The 17,114-nt window shown below is 47.1% G+C and overlaps 1 protein-coding gene and 1 non-coding gene across 2 annotated transcripts in view; one reads left to right on the forward strand and one right to left on the reverse strand.

The window, feature by feature from the left end:
- Positions 1–3,491: 3,491 nt before the first annotated feature.
- Positions 3,492–3,563, reverse strand: trnag-ucc. The gene has a single exon. It is a non-coding gene; the product is annotated as a tRNA-Gly (tRNA).
- Positions 3,564–9,221: 5,658 nt separating this feature from the next.
- Positions 9,222–17,114, forward strand: part of myd88 (MYD88 innate immune signal transduction adaptor) — a 28,309-nt gene continuing 20,416 nt past the window's right edge. The window contains exons 1-2 of the mRNA XM_038808846.1: positions 9,222–9,344; positions 9,671–10,017. Of these exons, the coding sequence (XP_038664774.1) occupies positions 9,681–10,017 (337 nt within the window). The 5' untranslated portion in view covers positions 9,222–9,344; positions 9,671–9,680. The remainder of the gene's footprint in view (positions 9,345–9,670; positions 10,018–17,114) is intronic.

Genomic DNA, 17,114 nt, shown 5'->3' on the forward strand with positions numbered 1-17,114 from the left:
GCATGGGGTGTGCTCGGTTAAGATCGTTACTGGGTTCAGGCCCGTGATGTATGCAAAATACGGTACTGCCCAAAAGACTGCAAGCAAGTGCCGCTCACAGGCTGAGAATCCTTGCTCTACGGGGTCCAAAACTCATGAGGCATAGGCTATGGGTCCTAAGCGATCATATCTTTCCTGCAGGAGTACTGCTGATAGGGTTCGGTTGGTGGTTGCCGGTATATGGCATAGGGCGAGTGTGGGTCTGGAACTTGTAAAGCGGGGGCTGTGCCGAGGGTGCGTTTTTATTCATCATTGGCGTCTGTGTGCTGCGGAAGCCATTCCCATGGGGCGTTCTTTTTAAGGAGTTCTGAGAGTGGGGCTGCTTTTGTGGCAAAACCATCTATATGGTTCCTACAATACCCTACTAAACACAGGAATGACCGGAGTGCAGTGACGTTGTGGGGCAGGGACAATTTAACGAATAATTCGATTCGTTTGTGTTCAGTTTCTCTCTTCCGTGGGTGATAATGGTGCCTCAGTGAAGGATCTTTTCTTTTAAGATCTGTGCTTTTTTGGGATTGACCTTGCATCCAATGGATTGCAAAAGACCTAGTAATTCCGAAAGGAGCTTTAAATGCTCTTCTTTTGTGTCCGTCTGTCTGAGCAAATCGTCCACATTCTGAATAAGGCATTCGGGTTAGGAAAATTTGGAAAGTCCGTTGGCCAATTGTCAGTGGAAAATGGAGGGGGAGTTGTAGAATCCTCGCGGGAGGCATGTCCACGTGTACTGCTGCCCTTGAAATGTAAACACAAACTTATACTGACAGGCCTTGTCTAACGGGATGGACAAAAGCCATTGCTGAAACCAGCACTGTGAAGTACTTTGCCTGTACTCCCTGCTTGAGCATGGTCTTGAGACTCGTGGCACCGGTGGAGGCTGCTAAAGGGGTTACCTTGTTAAGTTCTCGGTAGTCGATCGTTAATCGCCATGACCCATCAGGTTTTCTTACAGGCCAAATTGGGGCATTATTTGTTGATGCTATGGGCCGAATAACTCCTTGGTATAATAAACTATTGATGACTTTAGAAATATCACCCTCAGCTTGCTGTGGGAAACCGTATTGCTTCTGTGGCTTTGGATCGGGACCTGAAATTGTGACCGTACCTGGGATCTTCCCACAATCGTGTTTGTGTTGTGCAAACAAAGCTTTGTGTTTCACAAGGACCTCTGGTCTGCACTAATTGTTTGCGGATTAATCCAATAGTCTCCTATTGAGCAAATCCTATGTTCATAATCCCCTACTGTGAGCGTAGCGGGGACCCTAACTGTTTTGGCCATTCTCCATACACATTTTATTCACTGGATCAAAGGAAAGATTATGGGAGTTCATAAAATCGATGCCTAGAATATGCTCGGCTGTTTGGGGCAAGTCGACTAAAACAACGGAGTGCCTGGTGCTTATGTTCCCTATCTGAATAACTACGGGGGCTGTGATGTATCCCTGCTGTATGTGTCTGGTAAATCCACTGGTTATGGTGTCTGTGGTGGGCCATTTGTCACTTTGAAACATGGTGGAGGAGTTTAAAGTGGTGCGGGATCCTCCTGTGTCCCAAAGAAATTCGACTGGTTGTCCCCAGATTGTGCCTGTGACTACTGGTCTGCCTGATTTGTCCCAGTGTGTGTCGCAGACGCAAGTCGGGGAGTCCGAACAGCGTCAATCTCTGGAATTCACTGCTAAATCGCCTGAACGGGCGCTAACACTATGCATGGGCCTAACATTGTTCCTAGGTGGGGGGTTTGGTTGTTAGTGTCGGTGCTGGTTCGGGGGGTTTTATCGGCATTCGCGGGTGTAATGTCCCATGTGTCCACAATAGTAGCAACCTCGTGGTGCCTGTGCTCTGGGGTGCTGTCCCTCATATCTACCCTCGTTTATCCATGCTGGGTCCTGGCTAGTCCTGACTGGGTGCATATTTGCTTCTATCTGTTCCTGATCTGTCTGTCTGTGTAGATATTGTTCCCAAGCACTGGAGTGTCCCTTTAATACCCAAACTTCATTATGTGTGTGGTCTGCGGGGTTGTAATTCACACAAGCTTTTTGGCCTGCTTCTGTGGCGTGGGAGACTAAAGTGCGGGACCATTTAGTGGTGTTGTCCTCATTTAAGTGTACGTGGTTCAAATCCCCAAATACTGCCTTAAAATGGATCCAAAGGCAACCAGCAAATGCGGTTGGATGCTCTCCCTTCTTTTGCCCACAGTGGTTTAAACCTTAAACCTTGTGTGATGCCTGTGCAGCCAGTGGTGCGGGTGCTTTCCTTTTTGGGGCATGGGGGGCTCGATTCTGATTTCCGGTAATCTCAACATATCTCTGGGAGCTTTCATTTAATTCTTGCCAATCGGAGGCACCTTCCTCATCTAAATTTTGTCCAAAGGTATACCTAAATCCATTCTGCACTGAAAGTAGTGACTGTAATTTGTCTATCTATTGTCTGCATTTTGCGTGGTCTACTGTGCTCTGTCTCTGTTCTGTTGTGGAGCTGTGGAGCGCTCGCAAAGCTGCTTTTAAATCCGTGCATTGACTCGTTAACTGTGCTACCTGCTGTTCTGTCTCTTCTCACACCAGGATTGCGCGCTGTGTATCTTGATAGGCTTTATCATACTGGGTCTAAAAGCTGCTAAGGTGAATTAAACAAGATTGGTGTGCATGTTTCACACCAGCCATCTCCTTATCCTTAGCTGCCAACTTATCCCGGAGTTGCTCAATTATCTTTTCACTTTCAGTATTGTTTCCCTCATTCTTCTCGTCTTTCTCAACTAACTGCCTGCGAAGCGTCTTCACGACCTCCTCTGTGCCTTGCAGCTGTGCCAAACAGGACACTATTGCGATCGGCTTTTGGACTTTTGCTGCATTTTTCTAATGGACCTCAGTTAGGTTGTCCCACCAAGTTTGTCCTATGCTTCCTGGACCTGACTCGTCATTTGCACAAAAATTGGACCAAAGGGGCCATCCTTTCCCTTTTAAATACGTACTCACCTCTTCCTCCCATATGGGGCATTGCTCTGCTCTGTTGGTCGCTGTGACCTCAGGTTCCTGTGGGTTAATTAAATGTTCCATTGCTTTTGTGGCCATTGCTTCTAATATCTCTTTTCCTACCTCTAATCTCTCGTTTCCTACCGTTAATCTCTGTTTCCTATCGTTAATTTGGGACATGGGGATAAAGCGGCGATTTGAACTGAGGGTATGGCCTAGGCTACTTTTCAGTTCACAATTCCCTCGATAGTTTTGACACAATCTAACGAGTTTACCTTATATCCCTGTTAGTATGCACGCAGGTTAGTACACACTTCCGAAATTCGGTGATTTGGTCGATATGGGCTTGCACTTGTGGTTCTTTCTTTCTCTCGCAATTGGATTTCAAAGTTTTGTGGGTTCTCTCGGAGTGACAAAATCACTTTTAAATCGAGTCCCGTCAGAGGTCGCCAATAATATTGCCAATTTTCGAATTTTTGTTATTGCGATGGCCGGGGATCGAACCCGGGTCAACTGCTTGGAAGGCAGCTATGCTCACCACTATACCACCATCGCAATATTGCCAATTTAATGGAATACTAGCCCACCAGCGTCACCAATAATGTTGCTCTTTAGAGCCGCCCATATGATACTGAGACTCCTTTTATGATATGATGTTATGTCCCAACAGCGTCACCAATACTGTGGGTGTTTCTATTTCTCTTAATGAACCACAAAGCTTTCCCATATATCGGTCAAATGACCACACAACCAGTTAGTCAGTTCAAGTTCAAAGATGGTTTATTTACACACAAAGGCTATTTCGACATGCAAGCACAATATACTACAAGTTAAACTACACATATCAACTACAATAACCTATACTTAACTTCAGGCGACCGGCACTGTACAAGTGGATAAGGCCTTTATCTTGATCTCACGTGGCTGGTTTGAAGAAGTGGCTCTGTCTCTGCTGGGCTCATCCGTCAGGTAGCGATCGTTGGTCTTGAACTTGGCTGTCTGGTTGTTATGCTGCAGTTGCACTGGCACAGCTGGATCCAAAAGGGGTTGGCACAGGCCGGGTCCAAAAGAGACCGAACACATGGCCGTGTCCCCTTTTTATCCCTCTGTGATTTTGCACTCTTTGGGGCGGTCCTTAATCTTGGACCCAATAATTTGACAGCTTCAATCACAGCCTTTGATTTTGGCCAATAAAGGGGCGGATGCCTTGGTGGCTGTGCGGGTCCTTAGCGGTCATTGACCTTGGCAGTTGGGCTCTCTGAGTAAAGGGAGTGGCGCCGATCAGTCTGTGGCTGCATCAGTTTCTTGATTGTAGTCTTATTGTTCAGAGGGACGGGCCATTAAAATGCAAACGAGCGGGGGTTTCGATCAGTCTAACTGCCTGTGTTTCAAAAACACATAAACTCTGTATCAGTCTGAGTCCTGGGTTGGCATAATTACCATGGTCCTTTGCAGATGGCCATCTTAGATGGCTACACTAGCCCCTTGGAAAACAGAGAATCACCACGGACCTTCGAGAAAAAAGTCCGGAGTGTTTCTCGCCTGTATTCCGGCGAAGGGAGAATCCCGCCCAGTATGTTTTCAAGAAGCAGTTAGATATAGAACTTAGGGCAAAGGGGATCAAAGGTTATGGGGGGGAAAGCGGGATTGAGTTGGATGATCAGCCATGATCAAATGAATGGTGGAGCAAGCTCGAAGGGCCAAAAGGCCTCCTTCTGCTCCAATTTTCTATGATTCTATGTTTCACTGAAACATCAACTTCCATACAAGTGTTTGCAAACTTCACTCTTGGAAAAAACATGCCTTGGAATCTTCCCCCAACCATGCTTTCTCTTAGATGCCTTCACCAAGGATCCACTTCCAGGATTTCAATTTCTCCTTTCAGTATTCCTCGGCCTTGGATTTCTACGTGCACTCAAAGTTCCACAATCTCACAGGTGCCCAGCGATGGCGGCCTGGCTAGGGGATCAGTACAACGTCCTCCGGTCGGAGAAAATTAAGTTTGAATTGAGGGGCTTAGCTGAGGTCTTTGAGGAATGGTGGGGATTTTCTGTGACCACGTTCGATGAATTGTTTGTCATAGGGGGCGGGGTGGGTAAGAAGGGCAGGGTGAAAAAGGGTGCAAATATGGACAGACTGTAAAACTGTGAGTTGGGGAGAGTATTCCCCAGGTTATGTATGTTTTTGTATTTTTTGAATTAGTTTGGAATAAAATACATTAAAATAACTAATTGTCCTTGAGAAGATGATGATGAGATGTTTTCTTGAACCACCAGAGTTCATGTGGTATAGCTACTCCCACTGTGTTATTAGGTAGTTCCAGGATTTTGACCCAGAGACAGTGAAGGAGCGGGAATATATTTCCAAGTCAGGATGGTGTGTGACTTGGATGGGAGGTGGATGGGTAGTGGTGTTCACATATATCTGCTGCCCTTGTCCTTCTAGATGGTAATGGTCATGGGTTTGTAAAGGGCTGCCTCAAGAGACTTGGTGAGTTCCTGCAGTGTATCTTGTAGATGGTACACGTGGCTGCTACTGTGCGTCAGTGGTGAAAGGAGTGAATTTTTGTGGAAGAGGTGTGAATCAAGCGGGTTGCTTTGGCCTGGATGGTGTCAAGTTTCTTGAGTGTTGAAAGTGAGAAGTCTTGAGATGACTGACCTCCAACTACCACAACCATCTTCCTTTGTGCCAGGTATGACTCCAACCAGTGGAGAGTTTTCGCCCTGACTCCCATTGACTCCAGTTTAGCTAGGGATCCTTGATGCCATACTCGATCAAATGCTGCCTTCGTGCCAATGTCAGTCACTGTCACTTCATCTCTGGCATTCAGCTCTTTTGTCCATGTTTGAACCAAGGTTGTAATGAGGTCATGAGCTGAGTGATCCTGGTGGTCACTGAGCATCACTAAGCAGGTTATTGCTGAGTAAGTGCTGCTTGATAGCATTGTTGATGCTTGCTTCCATCACTTTACTGGTGATGGAGAGTAGACTGATAGGGTGGCAATTGTCTGCGTTGGATTTGTCCTGTTTTTGGTGTACAGGATATAGCTGGGTAATTTTCCACATTGCCCGGATGTTGCAGCTGTACTGGAAGAGCTTGGCCAGAGGCGTGGTATGTTCTGGAGCACAAGTCTTCAGTACTATTGCCAGAATATTGTTAGTGCCCATAGCCTTTGCAGTGTCCAGTGCCTTCAGCCTTCTCTTCATATTACGTGTAGTGAATCGAATTGGCTGAAGACTAACATCTGTGATGCCGACGACCTTTGAAGGAGACTGACCTGGATCATCCACTCGACACTTCTGGCTGAAGTTTATTGCGACTCCTTCAGCCTTGCCTTTTGCACAAATGTGCTTTGCTCCTCCATCATTGAGGATGAGAATATTCGTAGAACCTCCTCCTCCAGTGAGGTGTTTAATTGTCCACAATTCACGACTAGGCAGTACATTGGCACGGTGGTTAGCGCTGCTGCTTCGCAGTGCCAGGCATCCATGATTGATTCTGACCTTGGGTAACTGACTGTGTGGAGCCTGCACATTCTCCCTGTGTTTACATGGGTTTCTTCCGGGAGCTCTGGTTTCTTCCCGCAATCCAAAGATGTGCAGATAGGTAGATTGGCCATGCTAAATTGCTCCTTCGTGCCCAAAAAGATAGGCGGGGGCAGGATGGGAATGTGGGCATGGGGTAGGGTGCTCTTTAGGAGGGTCGGTGCAGTTCCAATGGGCCAAGTGGCCTCGTTCTACACTGTAAGGATTCTATGATTAATGTCACCCATAAATACAGATATTCCTTTACCACATGCATCTCTGATTTTCTGTGTATTGCTATTCGCAACATTACCACCATCGTTTGATGGTCTGTATACCACCTCTACGAATGTTTTCTGCCCTGTGGCGTGTTTCTTACCTCAACCCATACAGATTTCACACTGTCTGTGCTAATATCTTTCCTCAATATTTCATCAATATCTTTTCTAATCAACAATGCAACTCCACCATCTTTTCCTTTCTGTCCTTCCGAAAAACTGAACAGCCTCAATGTTTAATTCCCATACTTCATCACCTTGGAGCCATGTCTCCATAATGCCAACGCTATCATGAAATTAATGAAAAATGAAATGAAAATTGCTTATTGTCACGAGTAGGCTTCAATGAAGTTACTGTGAAAAGCCCCTAGTCGCCACATTCCGGCGCCTGTCCGGGGAGGCTGGTACGGGAATCGAACAGTGCTGCTGGCCTGCTTGGTCTGCTTTAAAAGCCAATGATTTAGCCCATTGAGCTAAACCAGCCCCTATACATCTATCTGCGCAACTAATTAATCTATTTTATTTTGAATGTTCTGAGTGTTCAGGTACACTCCTTGACCGGTCCCTTCGATTTTCCATAGTGTTATTATCTGATACTGGCCCTTGGTTTCTCTGCCTATCACTTTTCTTATTCTCCTTGTTGTCTTTTCCTCTTGTTCAGAATCCTTACTGATTCATCAGATGTGGTAGTCAGCAGGAGGCTTTTTTGCCCATGTTTGACTGACGCCATGAAACTTCATGGGGTTCAGAGTCGATGTTGAGGACACCCAGGGCAACTCGCTCCCGAATACCACTGTGCCGCCACCTCTGCTGGGTTTGACCTGCCAGTGGGACAGGACATACCCAGGGTTGAGGATAGTGGTGTCTGTAAGGTACGATTCCACTGTCAGGCTGTTGCTTGACTCGCCCATGAGTCAATTCTCTGTGGCACAATCCCCCAGAAGTTAGAGGACTAGGGTCGACAGAGCTGGGTTTGCCGCTGTCAAATCCTTAGGTCAATGGCAGGTGGTCCATCCATCTCTTTCCTTTTCGTAGCAGTTTGATACAACTGAGTGGCTTGCTAGACCATTTCAGAGGACATTTAAGAGTCAACCATATTGCTGTGGATCTGGAATCACATGTAGGCCAGGCCAGGTAAGGATGGCAGATTTCCTTACCAATTTTACAACAATTGGTAAGTGTCATGATCACAGTGGTCAATGGTTTTATGGTCATCATTAGACTTTCAATTACAGATATTTATTGGATTCAAATTCTACCACCTACCATGGTGAGATTTGAACCCGAGTCCCCAGAGTATTTCCCGGGTCTCTGGATCACCAGTCCAGTGACAATACCGTTACACCACTACCCCCACTGCAATATGGAACAAAGGCAGGTATGTGGAGCTAAGTCACAGATCAGCCATGATCTCATTGAAGAACAGACGTGAGGTGTGGCGGCACAGTAGCACAGTGGTTATCACTGTTGCTTCACCGCACCATGTCCCCAGGTTCGGTACCCAGCTTGGTCACTCTCTATGCTGATTCTGCACGTTCTCCCTGTGTCTGCGTGGGTTTCCTCTGGGTGTTCTGGTTTCCTCCCAAAAGTCCCAGAAGACGTGTTTGTTAGGTGAATTGGACATTCTGAATCCTCCCTCCGTGTACCTGAACAGGTGCCGGAGTGTGATGGCCAGGGGATATTCACAGTAACTTCATTGCAGTGTTAATGTAACCCTTCTTGTGACACTAATAATAAAGATTATTATTGAAATGGCCTACTCCTGTACATGAGTCCTGACTGATAAAAAATTTTGTCACTTCTATTTGCAGGCCTTTGATAAGTATTGACAGCACTTCCCAAGCCTACAATCTCCACACAGGATACAACTAGCATGCATATGGGGACATTATCTCCAATTTCTCCTCCAAGCCACACGCCATCCAGAGTTGTACAGTGAATTCGCCATCTAAACAGCACTGGTGGTACGCACATTTTGCCACGTGGACCACAGCGGCTCAAGATGTGACTCACTTCTGAAACTGCTCTTACTGAGTGTAACTTTTGTGTAATAGATGCTAGCCTTGCTAGTGACACTCATGTCCCATGTAGCAATGCATTGTAAGCCATCCCCTTGATGCCCTTGTTGAAGAGAATACATGTATCCATCTCTCACTGACCCAGCTGTGAAAAAAGTAAAAGCTAAATACTACAGAGGTTGGGAATCTGACATTTTAAAAAGTGCTGGAAGAGCTCGGCAGATCTGGCAGCCATCTGTGGAGAGAGAGAAAGATTTAGGTTTTGAGTTCAATATGCCGCTCGCTGAGTAATCTGTAACACACACACTCTGGCTCGCCAACAAAACTACTATCCAAAAAATTCGAGAGTTGCTCAACGCGGAAACGAAACATTGGTGCTCCTCCCATAGGAGTGGTTTCGAGTCACTTCCCCGCGATGGCAGCAGTAAGGAAATAACAAAAGTTTTTTCTTTGAATTAAATAAACATCACGGCTTCCTGCACCAACTAATTGATTTCTGAAGAGTTCCAGAGAGAGGTATATTTTGACCCGTTTATACTTTTCGCGCGTTGACCGCCAATTAAAAGCGAATGTCGGTCGGTGCCACTTGTTGTTTGGTTGTGGTTGGGGACGGCCTTCCTTTCACTTCGAGCAAGATAAGAGCTTTCAGTTTTTCGGTAAAACTGAGGGAGATGAGGCAAGTGTAATAACAGATTTTTAAGCTTATTAAAACTCCGCACGGATAGATTTGAAATCGAGATAGGGGGGGGGGGGGGGTCATGTAACTGGAGAGAATGAGGAAAACTTTTAAAGAGAGAAGTAGTTTCTGATAGATTGAGTCACTTTTGCCCATTTCTGTAAAGAACTCCAAAGATGGCAAGCTGTGAGAAGAAAATCGGGGAGCCCGCCGACTCGCCGGGGACCATTGACTTCTTTTCCATTCCCCTGATTGCTGTGAACTTCGCGGTGAGGAAGCGGCTGGCTCTGTTTCTCAATCCCAAGAGCATGGTGGCGGCCAACTGGCCGGAGCTAGCCGAGGAGATGGGCTTTGACTACCTGGAGATTAAGAATTACGAGCGATTCGACAACCCCACCGGAAAACTGCTGGAAGATTGGCAAGTGAAGGAAGGTTCTTCCGTGGGCAGGTTACTTGAGCTACTCCAGAAGATAGAACGTGATGATATCCTTGAAGACCTCACACCACTTATTGGTAAGCCTTATTGTTTTTGGATTTCCCCCCAGTACGAAGAACAAAGAACAGTACAGCACAGGAACAGGCCCTTTGGCCCTCCAAGTTTGTGTCCATGGTGATAACATAACTTTTAAAAACCTTCCCTTACTCGTTATCCCTCTATTTCCTGCTTATTCGTGTACCCATCCAGATGCCTCTAAATGTTGCTAATCTGCATCCACCACATCCTCTGGCAGCACGTTCCAAGCACCCACCACTCTGCCTGAAAAACTTACCCCACATATCTCCCTTAAACTTTCCCCCTCTCACCTTGAACCTGTGCCCCCTTGTAATTGACATTTCCACCCTCGGAAAAAGCCTCTGACTATCCACCCTGTCTATGCCTCTCATGATTTTGTACACTTCCATCAGGTCTCCCCTCAGCCTCAGTCTTACCAGTGAAAACAATCCTAGTTTATTCAACCTCTCTTCATAGTCAACACCCTCAAGATCAGGCAACATCCTGCTGAGCCATTGTTGCATTCTCTCCAAAGCTTCCATGGGTCCTTCTGATAATGTGGTGACCAGAACTATACGCAATACTCCAAATGCGGCCGAACCAAGGTTTTATGTAGCTGCAACATTCCCAACTCCTGTGCTCAATGGTCTGGCTGATGAAGGCAAGCATTCCATATGCTTTCTTAATCACCTTGGCCACCTGTGTTGCCACTTTTAGAGAACTGTGGACCTGCACACCCACATCCCTATGTATGTTAATGTTCCTAAGGTTCTGTCATTTATAGTATAATTCAGACGTAGATTTGATCCTCCAAAATGCATCACCTCGCATTTGTCAGGATTAAACTCAGTCTGCCATTTCATGTGCCCAAGTCTCCAATCTATCTATATCCTGTTGTACCCTCTGACAGTCCTCGGCACTGTTAGCAACTCTGACAATTTTTGTGTCATCCTCAAACTTACTAATCAGAACACCCATGTTTTCCTCCAGAATATTTATTATATACTACAAACAGAGGTCCCAGCACTGATCCCTGCGGAACACCACTAGCTACACATCTCCATTCTGCAAAACACCCTTCCACTGCTACTCTCTGCCTTCTATAACCAAGCCAGTTCTGTATCCATCTAGCCAACCCACCCCAAATCCCATGTGATTTTAGTTTTTGTACCAGTCTGTGGGACCTTGTCAAACACCTCACTAAAGTCCATATAAACTACATCCACAGCCCTTCCCTCATCAATTTTCTTTGTCACCTCTTCAAAAAACTTCAAAAAGTTGGTGAGACATGAGCTTCCCAGTACAAAACCACACTGCCTGTCACTCAACTAGTCCATTTTCCTCCAAATGTGCATATATCCTGCCCCTCAGTATCTTTTCCAAAAGGTCCACACCACTGATGTCAGACTCACTGGCTATAATTTGCTGGATTATCGCTGCTTCCTTTCTTAAACAAGGGAACAACATTGGCTGTTCTCCAGTCCTCTGGAACCTTGCCTGTGGTCAAAGAGGATCTGAAGATATCTGTTAAGGCCCTAGCTATTTGTCCCCTTGTCTCCCGCAGTAACCTGGGATAGATACCATCCGGCCCTGGGGTCTTGTCTACTTTGATGCAATTTAGGATACTCAACATTTCTTTCTTTGATATACTGATGTTCTCAAGAGCGATCACATACTTATCCCTGCTCTCAACATCCGTCATGTCCTGCTTGGTGAATACCGAGTACTCATTAAGTACTCATGACGGATTTCACAAACTTCCTGTGGTTCCATGGAAAACGGCCCTCCATTGTCCTTGTATGGCCGACTCTTTCTCTTCCCACCCTCTTGCTCCTAATATATGCATAAAAAGCCTTGGGATTCTCCTTGACCATATTTGCTAAATACATTTGATGGCCCCTTTTAGCCCTAATTCCACATTTAAGCCATTCCCACCTTTCTACTTTCACTGCACTCTCAAGGGCTTTGTCAGTTTTTAGATGCCTAGATATGCTTCCTTTTTTCCTTTTGACTAAGCTTACAATTTCCCTCGTCATCCATGTTTCCTGAATCCTGCCATTTCTACCCTTCATTTTTGCGGTTAGGCTTATTCATTCTAACAGCATCTTATGTGTTCATAGATTTTGTTGCCCCCTGGGGAGCATATTTTACCTCTTCTCCTCTCTCCCGCTTTCCACAAGAATCTGTGGCCACCTCCCAATGGACCAGACCAGGGGCAGCACTGTAGCACAGTGGTTAGGACAGTTGCTTCACAGCTTCAGGGTTCCAGGTTCGATTCCCGGCTTGGGTCACTGTCTGTGCGTAATCTGCATTTTCTCCCCATGTCTGCATGGGTTTCCTTCAGGTGCTCCTGTTTCCTCCCACAGTCTAAAGATGTGTAGGTTAGGTGAATTGGCCATCCTAAATTATCCTTAGGTTAGGTGGGGTTACTGGTTTACGGGGATAGGGTGGAGGTGTGGCTTAAATGGGGTGCTCTTTCCAGGTGCCGATGCAGACTTGATGGGCCGAATGGCCTCCTTCTACACTGTAGATTCTATAAATTGAAAGTTTAACCAATTCTGCCTGTGGCATTCTGATAGCTATACTGTGGGCCACATGGAATTATTGAAGGTCATAGTGAATGGATTCTACCAGTCCCAAATTAACTAACAGCAAGGTTACATTTGTCTTGTGTTGCACTCCCATCATGCTAAATGGGATAGATTTCAAACAGGTCTAGCAACTTGATGTGCCTTATAAACCACAGTGTGTGTTTAACCCGCATACGGTGGACAAATGATCACACAAATTTTTCAGTACAATAATTGCTTATTAATACACACAAAGATAAATACTTAATCAATCACATGCTCACGCACATTGGACTATAAACTAATAGACTCAAAATGACCTCAACTTAACTTCCAGGTGACTGGCAAGTACAGAGCAGATATGGCTTATCTGGGATCTGGTAGTCTGGCAGTGCTGGAGTTCTTGTAGCTGGTCGTCTGTGTCCTCTGTTCTGGTCCCTCTGTGGATGGCATGGATGGCCCTCTTCTTGGCTGGTGATGGCTTCACTGTTACTGTTGACTGTCGAAGCTGTAGTCTGGAAGGCTGCAGTCGAGAGAGCTTCTAAGGCGGTGCAGCAACTTTTTAACCTGCTTGGATTTTAATACCCTTTTGTGGGCGGTCTCTAAGTCATTGTCAATCGATTGATCAGGGCTCTATAACCCTGATCGATCAAGTCCAATCAGGGGCTGCCACATCGATTTTGGGGTGGGCACTGAGTGGCCATGCCTGCAAGTGTTGGGCAGGGGCTTGGGTACCACTGTGTCTGGAAACAATATGATTGACAGGATAGTTCTGTTGTTCCTGGGATTTCTGGAGATGGTCTTTTTCCCAGGCTGTTAAAAATGTCTGCGCTGCAGCTTTGTGTATCTGCAAGCTGCAGCCTGCCTGTTCCTGACTTTGACCATTTTCCCCAGCATTTTTTGCGAGAGGCCATTTTAGATGGCCACAAACCCGAGACTGGACATCCATGAGGCTCTGTGGGCCATCAGCAGCAGAATTATACTCAACCACAATCTGTAACTTCATGGCCCGAAATATCCCCCATCCTACCTTACCTTCAAGCCTGCATATATAAAAATAAGGTGTCAACGTTGTGAAGCTTTAACACACGACTACCTATCTGTGTGCCAAACAGCATAAGCAGGAAGTAACAGACAGAACCAAGCGATTCCACGACCAATGGATCATATCTAAGTTCTGCAGTCACAAAGAATCATTACAGTGCAGAAGGAGACGATTCAGCCCATCAAGTCTGCACCGACCCTCTGAAAGAGCACGGTACCTAGGCCCATGCCCCCACCCTATCCCAGTAACCCCACCTAAACATTTGGACACTAAGGGGCAATTTAACATGGCCAATCCACTTAACCTGCACATCCTTCGACTGTGAGAAGAAACCCACACAGACATGGGGAGAATGTGGAAACTCCACACAGTGACCCAAAGCTGGGATTGATCCCGGATCCCTGGCAATGTTAGGCAGCAGTGCTATTTTGGGTCATGAATGGTGGTGGTTAAATATCTCACTGGAAGAGGAGGCTCCACAAATGTCCCCCATCCTCAATGATGGAGGGGCCCAGCATATCTGTGCAAAAGATGAAGCTGAAGTATTTGCAATCTTCAGCCAGAAATGCCGAGTGGGCGATTGATCTCTGCCTTCTCCGAAGGCCCCCAACATCACTGATGACAGTCTTCAGCCAATTTGATTCACCCCATGTGATTTCAAGAAACGGCTGAAGGTACTGGATACTGCAAAGGCTATGGACCCTGACAATATTCTGCCAACAGTACTGAAGACTTGTGCCCCGGAGCTTGCCGCATTCCCAGCCAAGCTTCCACGCTGGCAGCTACCTGGCGACGTGGAAAATTGCCCAGGTGTGTCCTGTGCACAAGAAATAGGACAGATCCTACCCAGCTAAATTACAGCTCCATCAATCTACCCTCTATCACCAGTAAAGTGTTGAAAACATAGAAATTAGGAGCAGGAATGGGACCGTTCTGCACTTCAAGCCTGCTCTGCCATTCAACGTCATCATGATCCTCAATTTCAATGCATTATTTCGGCTTTCTCCCCATACCCCTTGATGCCATTAAAATCTAAAATGGATCTATTTCTTTCTTAAATACATTTAGCCTTCTACGGTAGAGAATTCCACCGTTCACTGTCTGAGTGAAGAAATGTTCCTTGTCTCAGTCCTCATTGTCTCCCTGTACCTTAGACTGTGTCCCCTGGTTCTGGAGTCCCCAACCAGGGAACATATCCTTCCTGCATCTCGTCTGTCCAGCCAGTTAGAATTGTATCTGGTTCAATCCGATCTCCTCTCATCCTTCTAAACTCTAGTGAATACAGATCCATTGGATCATTAACAGCACTATCAAGTGGTACTTGCTTAGCAATAACCGGTTTACCGATGCTCAGTTTGGGTTCTGCCAGAGTCACTCAGCTCCTACCTTGGTTCCAACACTGGTTCAAATACGGACAAAAAAGCTGAACTCCAGAGGTGAGGTGACAGTGACTGCCCTTAACTTCAAGGCAGGATTTGACCTGGTGTGGCATCAAGGAGCCCTAGTAAAAACTGGAGTTGATGGCAATCGGGGGTGGGGGGGGGGGGGGGGGGGGGGGGGGGGGGGGGGGGGGGACCCTCCACTGATTAGAGTAATACCTGGCACAAAAGCAGATTGGTTGAGGTGGTTGGAGGTCAATCATCTCTGTTCCAGGAGTTCCTCAGGATAGTGTCCTAAGCCCGACTATCTTCAGCTGCTTCATTCATGACCTTCTTTCCATTACAAGGTCAGAAGTGGGGATGTTCGCTGATGTTCAGCACCATCCTTGACTCCTCAGACACTGAAGCAGTCCATTTCCAAATGCAGCAAGACTTGGAGAGTATCCAGGCTTGCGCTGACAAGTGGTAAATAACATTCACACCACACCATACAAGTGGCAGGCAATGACCTTCTCCAATAAGAGATGATCTAACCATAGCCTATTGACATTCAATGGCATGAATCCCCCACTATCAATATCCTGAGGGTTACCATTGACCAGAAACTGAATTGGACTAGCCATATAAATACTGTGGCTCCAAGAACAGGTCAGAGGCTAGGAATCCTGTGGCGAGTATCTCAACTCCTGATTCCCCCAAAGCCTGTCTACCATCTGCAAGGCACAAGACAGAAGTGTGATCCACTTGCCAGGATAAGTGCATCTCCAGCAACACTAAAGAAGCTAGACGCAATCTAGGACAAAACAACCATGGGCAGCACGGTGGCACAGTGGTTAACACACTTGCTCACAGCTCAAGGGTTCCAGGTTCGATTCCCAGCTTGGGTCACCGTCGGTGTGGAGTCTGCACATTCTCCCTGTGTCTATGTGGGTTTCCTCCGGGTGCTGCAATTTCCTCCCACAAGTCCCGAAAGATGTGGGGCGGAATTCTCCGCTCCCTACGTGGCGTGGGAGAATCGTGGGAGGGCCTCCCGACATTTTTTACGCCCCCCCTGGCGCCCCCAGCGATTCCCCCCCCGGCTCGGAAAAATCGCCGCTCGCCGCTTTTCACGGCGAGTGCCGATTCTCCGAGCCCGATGGGCTGAGCGGCCGGCCCTTCACGCCTGTTTCACCACGGCAGCAACCACACCTGGTCGCTGCATTCGGGAAACGGGCACCAGATGCCCGTTTGGGGAATCTACGGGCCCGATTGGGACGGAAGCACCATGACTGTGTTCGGGAGGGGACAGGCCCGTGATCGGTGCCCACCGATCGTCGGGCCAGCGTCCAAAACAGACGCACTCTTTCCCCTCTGCCGCCCGGCAAGATCAAGCCGCCACATTTTGCCAGGCGGCTGAGGAGAAAGACAGCCACCGCGCATGCGCGGGTTTGTGCCGTCTGCGCGATGAAGTCATCCACGCATGTGCGGGTTCGAACCGGCAACCCGTGCATGCGCGGATGACTTCACATTCTCAGCGTGACGAGGTCGCTGCCGAGAAAGACAGAGGCCAGCTCCTAGCCCCCCGGGTGCGGGGAGCGGGCTCCGAGGCCGTCGTGAACCTCGGCCGAGTTCGGCCCCCTGCGGAGAATTCCGCCCGTGTTGTCAGGTAATTTGGACATTCTGAATTCTCCCTCGAACAGGCGCCGGAATGTGGCGACTAGGGGCTTTTCACAGTAACTTAATTGCAGCATTAATGTAAGCCTACTTGTGCAATAAAGATTATTTATTTTAAAAATTTAATTGTTGACACCCCTTTCACAAGCATTCACCCTCTGTGTACCCGAACAAGCGCCAGAGTGTGGCAACTAGGAGCTTTTTACAGTAACTTAATGGCAGTGTAAATGTAAGCTTACTTATCATAGGATCATAGAATTTACAGTGCAGAAGGAGGCCATTCGGCCGATCGTGTCTGCACTGGCCCTTGAAAAGAGCACCTTACTTAAGCCTATGCGTCCACCCTATCCCCGTAACCCAGTAACCCTACCTTCCTTTTTGGACACTTAAGGGCCTTTATCATGGCCAATCCACCTAACCTGCACAACTTTGGACTGTGGGAGGAAACCGGAGCACCCGGAGGAAACCCA

The sequence above is a fragment of the Scyliorhinus canicula genome, chromosome 10, assembly GCF_902713615.1.
Source record: "Scyliorhinus canicula chromosome 10, sScyCan1.1, whole genome shotgun sequence".
NCBI classification, from domain to species: Eukaryota; Metazoa; Chordata; class Chondrichthyes; order Carcharhiniformes; family Scyliorhinidae; genus Scyliorhinus; species Scyliorhinus canicula.